Below are 12,854 nucleotides of genomic sequence, written 5' to 3' on the forward strand. Positions count from 1 at the left end.
TGCCCTGAGGCTCTCCTGGTGCTGGAAGCCACCCATACTCAAGGGTCCTCAGCCCTTCACCCCATCCCTCCCACCCCAGTGCCTGGAACCCTGGACCACCAGGGGTCCCTGGAAGAGGAGACACAACGGAGGGCAGAGCTGGCCAGGGGCCACGGTGAGGGGCCAAGGGATGAGGCTGTCTGGGGACTCATGCCACCCCAGGCCACCCTCCCCATGGGCGCCTGCATCACTGGCCAGCAGCACCCCCATCCTTCCTGATGCCCCCTCCTCCAAACCTGCCCCCACCTTCTGCTCCTCAGGTGTTTGAGAGAAGCTCAGTGTCTTCCCTACCCCCCACGCCCCGTCGCCAGCCGATCCCCACCTTGCTGTCCCCCCAGGACCTGGGGCCCCCCGGGGGCACAGCCCTGGGCCCCACATGGAAGGTAACGGGCTGCCCCACCTCTCACAGCTCTCTCTGCCTGTGTCTCCACAGCCCCCCACCTCTCACGCTAACCTGCTAAAACGCGCACGTCCTGCCACTGCCCAGCTTCTCACACCTCACCTGCCCCGCCCTCACAAGGACCGCACAAAACTCAGCCTTTCCTCTGGCTCCTGGGTGGGATTTCCCTGGAGACCCCAGCAGCCTGGGTATCTGGTGGCCCCCAAATCTGCGTTCCCTCACAGGCTGGCAGCCCGGGCATTTTGGTCCAGTTTGAGGCCTGACTTTTAGTGTGGCCGGAAGCCCAGGTGTTGCCTTAGGCTGAGATTGGAGTTTGGATCTTCTCACAAGATGACTTAAGGGTCCAGCTCAAAATCGGAGTGTCCTGAGCCTTTGCTTAGATTCCTCCCCCATGCCCTGCTCTGCCGCTTGTGCCAGGGAGAAGATGCTTTTCCCACTAGAATCTATGCCTTGCACTGGGACCAAGACACTCCCAGGGGTTGGCTCACCTACAGCCTCCCCTGACTCAGGTCCTATCTTGCCCCCTGGTCAAGGAGCTTAGAATGTAAGAAACCTATGCCTTTCCTTGGCTGCTGGTTCTGTCTTTCAGCACTGGGAAGTTCTTCCTTCTCTCTAATTTCAGTCCTTGCTGCTGTGCTGCTGCACTGATTTCCTCTTTATTCTTTCTTGGGACTTTGAGGTGGATCTGCTGTCTGCATTCCTTGGTCTGCCTGGGGAGGCGGGTGGGAGAGGGTCTGGGGATCCCTCTGCCCGGCCACACTGGAGCCAGTGGGCCTTGTTCTGGGGAGGGCCAGCCCTCCTGTGCACACACTCTCACCTCCCGTTCTTGGTTCTTCCTGGATTGCAGTGGGCTCCGAGATGGCTGCCCCCAACTTCTGGGTTGGCTGAGGTCTAATGGCACTATGGTCTGGCAGTGGGAGCAGACTAGGCTGTCTGCTGGGCAGGGGATGGCTTGGATCAGTCTGAGGGGCCATCAGGGGATGAGCAGCGTGGAAGGGGTGCCTCTGGGGCTGGCTGTGCCCCTGGCACCAGCTCCTGTTCCTTTCTGGCTTTGGAGACCTGTTTTGAGGGGTCCAGCGGGCAGGGCCACTTCCCTGGCCGCCTAGGCCTGGCTGACCCTCTGCGTCCTGAGGTGCCGTCGGGCAATGGAGCTGGGCGAGCATGGGTCACCTGTTTGCCTTCCCAGGCTGCACCCCACTCCCAGGTAAGCAGGTGGCAGGGCTGGATGGTTGCCTTGGGAGGGGGTGGTTGAGGTCTCTGCTGCCCCCACACATCTGCATACAGCTGCTTTTTCTTTTGGGTACCAAGGATTGAACTCAGGAGCACTTAACCACTAAACCACATCCCCAACCCTTTTTTATACTTTATTTAGAGACAGAGTCTCACCAAGTTGCTTAAGGCCTTGCTAGGTTGCTGAGGCTGGCTTTGAACTTGCCATCTTCCTGCCTCAGCCTCCCGAGCCACTGGGTCTACAGGCATGGACCACCGAGTCTGGCTCCCCATGGCTTTTTAGTGGAAAGAGCACTAGACTGGAGTGAGACCATCTAGGTTCAAATCCCGGCTCTGCTACTAACCAGCTGTGGGTCAGTGACAGTGGGGATCATACACTGTTCCTGGCCCACAGTTTCTCATCTGTACAGAGGGGACTGAGAGTGGCAGTTCATTTCATAGGTTACAGTGAGCATTAAAGATGGGGACATATGACAGCATCTGGCACAGACTGGTGCTCAGAATTAAACCAGGATTTGCTCAGGTTGGAGGGTGACCGGGGCCTCTCTGCATCCCTGCTGGACACTCACACAGAAGCAGATGCCAGAGGGAGCTTGTGCTGAGTGTGTGTGTGGCAGAGGACCCGGCCAGCCCCTCCCCCTGGAAATCCTTGGAGAGCACTCACAAAGTGGGGGTGGGGGGTGGGGGTGGGGATAATAACCAGAAGCATCTGGCTAGAGATGAGGATCATGGCCCCGCCCTCAGAGGCCAAGGGACATCTGCTCTCTGCCTGAGCAGGTCTGAAGGTCTCTGTGGGTCAGTTAAGTTTGTATTCTAGAGCGCTCACAACGTGCCAGGCTCTGTGCTAAGGAGCACCTGTCCACATGAACTCTCTCTCTTTCCTCCCCTCTGTTATTGTTTTCCCATTGCATGGTGGGTAGACTCTCTGAGGCTGGCTCCCAGGCTTGGCATGGGTAGTAAGACACAAACGTGTACCTGTGCCTCTGTAAGCAGGCATCTTTACCAGAAGGTAGCAAACCATCAGGTGGGGTGTAGGGCTTTGCCTCTCTCAGTCAGGAACATCCCCCCACCCTGACCTCAGTTTTCCCATCTGTGAGAGGAAGGGGCCAAACTCACCTGTGTCTAACCCTCATCCGAGCTCGGGGTTTGCTTTGCCAGGATCACATTCTTCCTCACGTTCCTTCTCCCCGCCAGGCTGCCCCAGGTCCCAGGGCCTTCTGCATCCCACGGATCATCTTGACAGAGTGCACCCCCAACCCTCCCTCCCCGCCAGAGGCCAGGTTGGAGGAACCAGGTCCCGGGACAGCCCCCACTCCAAGACCGAGGACCCTGGCTGGCAATGGGAGGACCTGGGACGGCCCCCAGGCCCTGCCTGGGCTCAGAGCAGAGACTGCCTGGCCCAAGGGCAGCTGGATGCCCGAGAAGGAAGGGACAGCTTGGAAGAGCCCGAGCATGGGAAGCCTTAGCTCAGAGGATGGAAGAGCCAGAGTCCCCTGTCCTTGGGGACCGACCCCAAATGAGACTCAGGAGCCCTCAGCTGCCAAGACCCACTCGGAGGAGACTCCCAAGGACTCTGGACGTGACACTCAAACCTGCAGTGGGGGGCAGGCTGCAGCTGGCCAAGGCGGCAGAGTGCCAGGTGTCGCCCCCCAGCGGACGGACAGCCTGGAAGAGACACTCCGGGAACTAGAAGCCACCCTGAGCGAGATGGGCACAGCCCTTGCCGTGGGACCCCCTGGCAGCCCCTCACCCCAGCCCCGCAGCCCCCAGGTGGCTGCCACCCCCACCCACCCCTGCTGCCTTCACACTCTAGTCTCTGGGCCTGCGGAGGGCAGGGAGTGGGGGCCGCGAGAGCCAGCCCCTCCTCCCGCTCTCCTTTTCTCAGCTCACCACCCTCTTGGGAGCTTGCTACCAGGCTGGGGCTCTCAGGCTGAGCCGGGGGAGGCTGGGAAGCCAGCCCACTCAGGACTCAGCCCTCCCAGCCTTGGCAAGATCCAGAGGCCCCTCTCTCTCTGCTCTGTATCTGTAAACCAAGAAATAAAGTTCTCTCCCCCTTTTCCACTCCAGGCTTCCCCCACTCCTGTCTCGGACTCAGATCTCTGTCTCTGTCATTTCTCTGTCCGTGCCTCTGTTCTCTACCCGGAACCTCCTGGGTAGGCCTGGTAGCTGAGGAGCTTAGGGAGCCAGACTTGCCCATCTCTGGAGAGACTTCAGCAGGAAGGTGTGGGCTGGGACCGTCAGTCCCGCTCTGTCTGTCACTAGAGAACCTGACCCTAACCCCAAACTCCAGGCCCAGGGTAGTGCCCCTTTTGCTTGGGAGTGGGTGTGGTGCTGGGGACTTGCACTTTAGAAGTGACCTCCCCAAGAGGGCGCAGCTGTCACTGGGCCACCAACCACCCAGAGTTCTCATTCAGGAACTGTTGGGATCCAGGCTGGGGTTTTGTCTCTCTCCAGCACGGAGGCCTTAGACCTAGGCTCAGAAAGTAGCCCGAGTTCTGGCCTGGGATGCAGAGCCAGGGAGAGGTCTCCAGGTTCTCAGGGGCCTGTGTGAGGAGACCCCACCTAGTGCTTAGGGTTCCACTAGGACCCTCCAACCCCAACCCTATTTCTCTTCCTGCAGAGTGGTGGTGGCAGCGTGCCGCCCATGAAGGTGGTGACTCCAGGAGCCTCTCGGCTGAAGGCGACCCAGGGCCAAGCAAGCAGCCCTGACAAAGGAAAGCACGGCAAGCAGAGGGCTGAGTACATGAGAATCCAGGCCCAGCAGCAGGTGAGGGCAGGGTGGCGGGCGCCCCCTCCAGGGCCCCTGGGTTTGGGCACAGAGCATCCGCTGTGTGCCGCTATTCCCATGACCAGTGAGGTCGTCCCTGCCAGCACTGCCCCGTCCCTGGAATCCTCATCTCCCTCCTGCACTCAGTCCCAGTGCTCTGGATCTGGATCCCCTCCCCTTTAGGAGTCCCCTCAGGGACAGAGAAGACCTGCTCCCCATCTGCATATTGTCCTTTGTCCCTGGTAAGGCCCAGCCCTCTTGGGGGCCACTGCACCTCCTGACCTTCCCTGCTCATCTTCAGCCTCCTCCTCCCTGTGCTCAGCTCCCCGATGCTCATCCCAGCCTTCCTGTTAACTCTCAGGCCACCCTCAGCTGGGGGACAAGCCAGTCTTGCACCTGCCATTCAGCCTTGGGTCCGGGTCTGTTGGTTCACTGCTGATCTGTACAAGGTGGGGAGTGGGGGCAAGGGGAGGAGGTTGGGCCCCATTAGTTGGGGTGTGGCAGGAGTTGCAGGGCCTCTGCAGCCTCTGGATTTCTCGTCAGGCTTGGAGTTACAGGCTAGGGTTAGCAGCTTGGCCCTCGGGTGTCTGCAGCCCTGCAGCCTCCGTGAGGCCCAGTCAGTTCGCTAATTCCTGGGCAGCTCCTGTAGGCCAGGCCCATTCTGGATGACAGGATGGGCCTTGCTCTGTCTAGATACTGACTTCCAGAAAGTTCTAGGCTCAAAAGCAGGAGGTTAGAGATGGGTGAGTCCAGCCACCTTCTTTACAGAAGAGGGGAGAGCTCAGAGCAGGAAAGGGTGTTCCCGAAGATGCACAGCAATGGCATCAGAGCCAGGACTGGACCCAGATTTCCCAAAGTCCTTCCCACACATGGCACTGATTCAGCCCTGGCACCTAGCCCTCCCCCAGTCTCTCCTTACCTTCTTCCTCATGGTCCCCAGACACACCTTCTAAGGCCCACTCCCAGCTCTTTCTCCTGCCACCACCAAAGATGGGTGCCCCATCTGTCCAGAATGGTCCCTCCTTTGTGCCAAGAAGAGTAGCTGATGTTAATGGCACACTCACTTGTGTCGGTCACGTCCATGGTCTCCTTTCACACCTGCCGCTCTGAGGAAGGGCCTTGTTATGCCCACTGGACAAGTGGAGAGACCAAGGCTGGGGAACAGGATGCAAACCCACATTATCTGACAGGCCTCCCACACACACATGTGCTTTAGCCTCTTCAGCAGCAGCCCCCTGCTGTCGTCACACCCACTGTCCCCTGCTCCTGACTCCCCAGAGCCCAGCCCTCTGCCTGTTGCTCTGGGTTCCGGGGACTCTGGGCCAGCTGCACACTCTACTCCCCACCCTCCCTGGCTCCTCAGCCCCTCAGGCCTTCCTGCCTCAGGGCTTGATAAGGTCTGGAGACGAGCAAGCTCTCTCCTTCCTCTTCTCTCACCTTGTAGACCTGCATGCTCACCCATGGGGCTGGGTAGACCATTCCTTGTCATCCGCCCTCTTCCTCAGGCTTCACAGGAACCTGGCTCTTTTATGGACATTTCTCCTCTGCCCGCCCTACACTTTTGTCACCTCTGACCTATTTTCTAAGACCTGCAGGGACTTTGTAAAATGCAGATTTAATGATCTCTCTCACACACACCAGTTCAAACCTGTGTCTTCTGGCCCAAACAGAATCCCCTGCAGTGTGGCCCAGCCAGGGCTCTTCATGACAGCTCTGTCCTCTGGGCCATTACTCCCCTTGCCCTTGTTAACACATGGTCCCCACCACCCAGTCTGTGGCCTTGACCCAAACCCTCTTCTATACAGTGGGGAGGAAAACAGGCAACAGGGCCGGCCCCTGGGTTGGAGTGTGCACTTGTCAGGGATGACGCTGAGCCTTGGAGCTCGCCTGCCTTGGGACGATAAGCTGGAAGGAGTAGTAGTGCCGAGAACAGAGGCAAGGAAATGGGGTGGGGGTCTCCAAGAGGGCCGTGCGTTGGAACAGCGCTTTACTGCAGAGAAGCCCCAGGAAATGACTGGGAAAGAGCCCATGAGTGCTGGGCTCAGGATCCAAGAGGAGATGGGATCTGGATTCCCAGGGGTGCAAGGATCAAGACGTGGTGCCGACCTGAAGCCATGAACACGCCCTCTTCTATTAGGACTATAAAGTCTGAAGACCACTTATTCTCTCTTCTCCTGTGGCTCAAGTCAAGAGACCTTGTTGGATATCCCCCTAGAGAGTCCAGGGAATGACAGGATATTGAGGCTCCCAGGAGGGGCTGGCAAGAGCAGGACATAGGACCTCCCTGGAGGGAAGAGCAGGGGCCCGCTCTGGCTCTTGCTGCTCCCTCTGTGGCCCTGGAATGACAGAGACAAGACAGACCCAGGCTCAGGATGATCTGCTTCTGTAGGAGATTCCGGCTTGGAGCTGAGGGCTGGGCAGCGTGCTAGAGTCAGACCAGGGAGGGGAGCAGGCCTCTGCCCAGAGAGTTCCAAGCCTCCCCAGTGGAAAGGCGGACACCTATGAGGTTTCTGCTTTGCCACAAAAGTGACAAAGTTCTGCTTCTCTGGACAAAATCAGGACCCACAGGGGAAGACTAGCTGGTGAAATGGAAGGATAGACCCCCTTCAGAGACAGCAGCTGTGTCACTGGAGAACTCTGAGCAATACAGGATGGCACAGTCGGACCTGCTACCTCCGCTTCAGTACAACAGTTCAGTTGGGGCTGAAGCCAGATGGCCTTCAAGGAAGTCACAAAACAAATGCTTATAGAGCCACTGCAAATCGTCTCCATGAAGAGGAGCCCAGTTAACCAGTGAACGCAACATGTCTAAAGACCTTGCACTGGCTGTGGCGGGGGTGGGGTGGGGTAGTGGGGAGAAGGGCACAGTGCTTGGGTGAGGACAGGTCACGGCGGCGACACGCTCCCGGAAGGCAGTGTGCCAAAGACCAAAAAGCTTGCAAAGACCGAGGCCCTTGAAAATGCAGAAGGGAAGGAACAGAAAGCGCTTTTAACTAGAAAGACCAAAGTTTAGAACAAAGCCAACAGCCAGGAGGGGACCAGCACTTTGCTTGGGAACATGGTGAGATGTGAAGAGACTCCAGGGAGGGAGTGGAGAAGCTCTCTCCCCTCCCTGCTTTGCAGAAAGAAATTTAATGGGGAAGGCTAGAGCAGGGGCGGGGGCTTAGCCCAAGGTAAGTGACAGATGGTAAGAGAGCTCCTGGTCTCCTTTAGATGAGTGTCTTTGAGACCAGATTCTGGAGCCTGGTGAGGGCCAGCTTGTCTCATGGCAGTGGGCAAAGGATGCACGAATCCAGCGACCCTGTGGCTGCTGCCCTGGAACCTTTGAGGAATGGAAGACCAACCACAGTGAAGAGGAGGAGGGCCAGAAAACCCACACTGTAGCCTCAGCTTTCATAAAGAGGAAATGCAGGCTGCAAACTGCAGTGTAATAAAGCCCGGATGAATTGCTGGCCAGGGCCATTTCTGTGCTCATGGAAGAACAAATGGTGATCACCAGCCACAGGGTGGTTCCCTGGGAGCCAGGAAGACCAGGCCTCCTGTGTCCCTGCTGGCTGCAGGAGGCAGGACTTGCTTGAGACTTGCAAGACACCTGGGAGAGCTACCCGACAGCTGGGGACAACATAGGTCCTTGGGAAATGGAGTGACCGACCCTGCCCAGATATAAATTCAGGAAGGTCTCCGGTGATAAGCCACAGGACTTTGTTTTAGTCTTATCTTTTCAGTCACGTTCTTAAATTATCAAAGCTGTTAGTAGCTAAGCGAGTCCAGAAGTTGCGGGGAGAAAGCCTGGTCTGTGTGGTCCTCACAGAGGATTCCAAAATTAAACACCCAGGCACCTGCTTAAAATGCACATTCCCAAACCCACATCAGAAACATTCTGGAGGGGGACCCAGGAATCTGCATTTGTGACATATGTCCTAGAGATGATGCAGATGGTTCTTGAACCACCCTATGGAGACCACAATTTCGGAGGTCAAGCCTCCAGGACCAGTAGAGACGCAGAGTCTCTGGGAGGTGGGAGGAGGGTGAGCAGCTGGTTCTGCCCGTCAGTGCTGGCCAGTGAAATCAGGACACTTCTTGACAGAGTGGCCTCTCCACTTGCGGGGGGGGGGGCAGAGTGTCTTCCAGTGCTGAGAGGGAGGTTGGGTGCTGGGTGCTGGGTGCCTTCTTTCCCAGAGTCCCAGGCAGGGTGTCTTTGGGGAGGTGTTCCCCAAGAGAACAAGCTGATTCCTGTTTCCACCAGGATCCTTCTGCTTGGTACCTATCACCTGCTGAGGTGCAAGAGGGTCCCTGAATGCTGGGCTGGGCTGCTGGCCCCCTCTGCCTCCCACTCTGGAGGGCTTGCACCCCTGTCGCAGCTAACGGTTCACTTCTTCTCCCTCCCCTCCCCCAACCCTCTCCTACCCCCTTCTCCCCTCGCCTACCCCGGGCTCTCTTGTGCTCCTCTGGTGTCTCTCTCCTGCCTTCTCTCTTTCCTATCAGTAACCACGACGGACCCCACTCTGGTTTCTGGGCCCTTTGTTCCAACCCCTGCCCCTCCCCCACCTTTCTGCCCCTGAAGAGCCCTCCCCCTGCCACTCAATTCAGGCGACTGCCGTCTCCAGATGCCCCTCTGGTTTCTTGCTTTTGCAGTTCATTTTCTCTTGGATTTGTGGAGGTTTTCCATTTTTTTTCAAAACTTCAGCTGGGGGCCAGCATGAAGGCTCTCCTTTGCTCTCTCTGACCCCTGACCCCTGTTTTTGTTCCAGGCCACTAAACCATCTAAAGAGATGAGCGGGTCGAATGAGACCTCAAGCCCAGTCTCAGAAAAGCCCTCGGCTTCCAGAACCTCCATCCCTGTATTGACTTCCTTTGGGGCAAGGAATTCTTCCATCTCCTTCTAGAAGCCCCTCACGCCTCCACCCCAGCCTGTCTTCTCCCTCGCTCCCTTCATCTCTCCCTACTCTGCTTTCCTCCATCCCCCCACCCTGTTCTCCAGACCTGGGAAGGGTTGTCATGGGTGTGGCCCTCCTCAGCTCCCCGTCCTCATCCCTCAATTGGTGTTTTTGGTTTTTTAAATGATTCACTTTTAATTATCTTTTTTTAAAAAAACAAAACAAAACAGTACAATTAAAAACCAAACACACCACCTTCCTTTGACTTCCTGTTCCCAGATGGCCTTCTCCCGGCCCACTTCCTGTCATCTTCTCTCCCTTTTCTCTTTCGCCACTTGTCCTCCCGAGTCCATCCTGAGTTCCTGCTCCCTGCCTCCTTCCCCACCTTCCCCTCAACTTCCCAAGAACACTCCAAACAAACTCTGAGCCACGGAGACTTGGAGCGGCGAGAGTTCCCTCTCCCTTTCCTCCGAACCTTCCTGGAGGAACCTGTGGACATTGGACCAACCCCGGCATCAGGCTGGAAGATGGGACGAGGGAGGTCCTGGCCCTGGAGATGCCCCACTCCCTGTCCAGCCTCCATGAGACTGAACACTGCTGCTACTCTGCTCCCTTCCTCTCGCCCCCAGTGGGCCTGGAGGCAAGACGCACAGGACCAGCCAGAGAGGAGGCCCAAGTCTTAGGCAGGTTGTGAGGCCAGGCAGCCAAGGCCACATAGCATCCTGCTTGGGTAGGGGCTGGCCTGTGCTAATGGAGGAAGGAAGCCCTCAGACTGCTGGTGTGGAGGCTGGGTGGAGGGAGGCCTGCCACTGGGGCCCTACCTTGGGAGAGGGCAGCCCCGGGAGGGGCATTTGGTACTTTTAGTTTCCTAATTTAGCACTTTAAATGCCATTAACTTATTTAATGGGGGTGGGGAGGGCAAGATTGAAGGGCCTAGAAAATTAAGTCTGAAGGCCCGGAGGGTGGGAAGGGTCTGGTTGTGAGGGAAATGGGGAGAATAGAGAAGGGATTGATTGGTGGGGGGCAGTGAGGACAGCTCTGACCCCTCAGGTGGGGTGATCTGCCCTTCAACCATCCTCATTGTGATTTGAGGGTTTTCAGGGAGAGGATGAGATGTGCTTTCTCCATGGGGATCTGGTGACCACTGGTGAGATGTTTGAGGGTCCCCAAGTCCTGAGCAGCCAGCCAGTGTCCCTGCCTGTGACAGCCCTGACTCGCAGAGGCCTTGGGCAGTGAAGACTGGCTTTTGGCCAGGCCCTGGAGACTGGAGGAGAGGCTGATGATTTGGGTTCTCAGTCCTGGCCCCCCAGGGGGCACGGAAAAGGGCTGGCAGGGAGACTGGGGAGGGGAGGGAGGAGGGAGGCGGCTCCTAGGGCACAGGGTTTGGATCTGGAGCACAAAGTGCAGTAAGCACAGGGAGGGGGCGTTGGGATTCGTCCCCAGTAAGCACAGAAAGAAGGAGCCACTGAAGGGCACAGACCCCAAGACCCTGGGGCCTGGCAGGGCAAGGTCAGCGCTGGGGGGGGGTTGCCGGGGGGAGCTTCTGAGGGAGGGGAACTGGGTTGTGTTTCTTCATTGTTTTTGTTTTTGTTGGTTCATCCTTGTTTTTTAGCTTTGGATCATTTTTGTACCAAGGCAAGCAAGCCTTTTTGAAAAATAACAAAGAAGAGGAAAAAAAAAAATATCCCTCCCGGAAAAAAAAAAAAAAAAAAAACAACCTAGAAAATAGGGGAAAAAAAGGACCTCATAAATGATGCAATTACTTTTAATTGCAGGCAACTCTTTACATTTAAGTGAAGTGTCTTAACATTTTATATTGTTTTAAAAATATATTTACATATTATATATATATAATATACGTAATATAAATATATATAAATATTTAAAAAAAGAAAAAAAAGAAAACCACGGCCCTCTCTCCCTGGCCGCTGTTTGGCGGGGGAGGGGGGTGGGGTGGGCACATTGGCCTGGCTTCTGTGGTCCAGTGACATGGTTGGGTTTGATTTGGCTGTACAGAGACCCCCTGACTTGGGAGGGGAGGGGGGAGTGGTGCCCCCTCCTCCCTCCACTCCATTACTCTTTGCTTGCTATTCTTCGCTTGTCCCCACACCCACCTCAGCCTGTGACCTGAGTGTGTGCCCCACCGTCATTGTCCGGAGTTGAATGTCCCTTTGTGGGGGGAGGGGGAGATGGGGGAAGTGTCCATCCATGCAGGGGCAGATGGAGGGAGCCATGTCCCACCCCACCCGTTCCAGTAAAACCCAGTGGGATTTTCACCTTTCTTCACTTTGGTTCCTGTGCATTTATGGGCTAGGAAGCATTTGTGTGGGATTGTGTGCAGCCTCCGTGTTTGTGTGTGCGTGTGCGTGTGCGCGCTGGCACAAACTGACTTACCCATGTGTGTAGATGCATGGGACGTGCATGCACAGGAATGGCCTATTGTGTGCACGGGGAGGTGTGTACACGTAGGTGCAGGTAACCTGTTTGGGCATCAGCACACGCCTGTCTGCACATTAGTGTGAGAGGAGCTTTGCATGAGGGCACATGTGTAGTGTGTGCACGGACATGCCTGGCTGCAAGAGACCTGTCTGGGGCCACATATGGACAGAGGTGTGTACATGGAGGTGCATGTGACCTGTGCCTGTGGGTGCATATGTATGCATGTGTGTGCTGGTGCAGACCCAGGAGTGTGGGAGTACCTGTGTGTGTGTGTGTGTGTGTGTGTGAGACGTGTGTGTGTCCCCTCATCCCTGCACCACTCTCCCTGGCTCCCTTTCAGAGCCCTCCGTCCCCACTGGCCCCTCAATGCCCGCCGCACGTCACCCCCCAGCTGCATGCGCCTTGCTTCTCTGTCCATCAGTGTGTGCTTGACCAAGAGAAACTAAGCTGTCTGGGGGACCCCTGTACCAGGTCCCCGCCCCTGCCCACTGTGCTGTGTTACTCGCATGGGGGGTTTCTCTCCTGCCCTTTCCACAATATGCTGTTTCCCCAAGAGCCTCAAAGCTCTGAGCGGGGTCCCAGGTGGGGCCCCCCCGGGGCCAGCCCCAGCTCCGCACCTGCCCCATTCCCCCGTAGGGCCCGTGTTGGTGTAGCAGTGATGGCTTCTGTGGATATTCTGTGACCTCTGTCGGTGTAACTTGACAATTTTTAAATGGAAAAGGGTTGCTGTGTTTTCTGTCTCTTTTTTAATGTCCTTTTTTCTTCTCCCCACCTCCCTGCTCTTCTTTTTTGGTTTTTCTAGCCAAGTGTTTGGGGCTTTAATAAAACTTGTTTTTTTCCTCTCCTGGATCTCTGCCCATTGGCTGCTGCCTCGTTATTTCTCATCCTCACCCTTAGGGTTTAGAAGGAGCTGGGATAACGGGCAGAGGGTAGGAATTCTGGGCGGCCAGAGCCCTCACAGTTGGCAGGTGGGTAAGTAAGGAGGAGTGGCCGTGGGGCTGGCACTGCCCCAAGGGCCATGGGAACAAATACCACCTCAGATACTGAAGAGGGACTCTAGGAACTTAGGGGCCAGTTCCAGGCTCAGCAATCCAGGAGGTGC

The 12,854-nt window shown here is 56.7% G+C and overlaps 1 protein-coding gene across 14 annotated transcripts in view; it reads left to right on the forward strand.

The window, feature by feature from the left end:
- Nucleotides 1-12,601, forward strand: part of Srcin1 (SRC kinase signaling inhibitor 1) — a 66,089-nt gene extending 53,488 nt beyond the window's left edge. For 7 of the 14 annotated variants that reach the window (XM_078042116.1, XM_078042114.1, XM_078042115.1 and 4 more), the window contains 5 exons: nucleotides 300-422; nucleotides 1,497-1,643; nucleotides 2,864-3,439; nucleotides 4,290-4,436; nucleotides 7,650-8,133. In XM_078042116.1, coding sequence (XP_077898242.1) covers nucleotides 300-422; nucleotides 1,497-1,643; nucleotides 2,864-3,439; nucleotides 4,290-4,436; nucleotides 7,650-7,820 — 1,164 coding nt within the window. In that variant the 3' untranslated portion in view covers nucleotides 7,821-8,133. Of the gene's footprint in view, nucleotides 1-299; nucleotides 423-1,496; nucleotides 1,644-2,863; nucleotides 3,440-4,289; nucleotides 4,437-4,797; nucleotides 5,494-7,649; nucleotides 8,134-8,921 lie in introns of those variants that run through there. The other 7 variants (XM_078042120.1, XM_078042118.1, XM_078042124.1 and 4 more) reach the window with 7 other exon arrangements.
- Nucleotides 12,602-12,854: the final 253 nt, after the last annotated feature.

Source organism: Ictidomys tridecemlineatus, chromosome 3 (genome assembly GCF_052094955.1).
Source record: "Ictidomys tridecemlineatus isolate mIctTri1 chromosome 3, mIctTri1.hap1, whole genome shotgun sequence".
In the NCBI taxonomy this organism is placed as follows: domain Eukaryota; kingdom Metazoa; phylum Chordata; class Mammalia; order Rodentia; family Sciuridae; genus Ictidomys; species Ictidomys tridecemlineatus.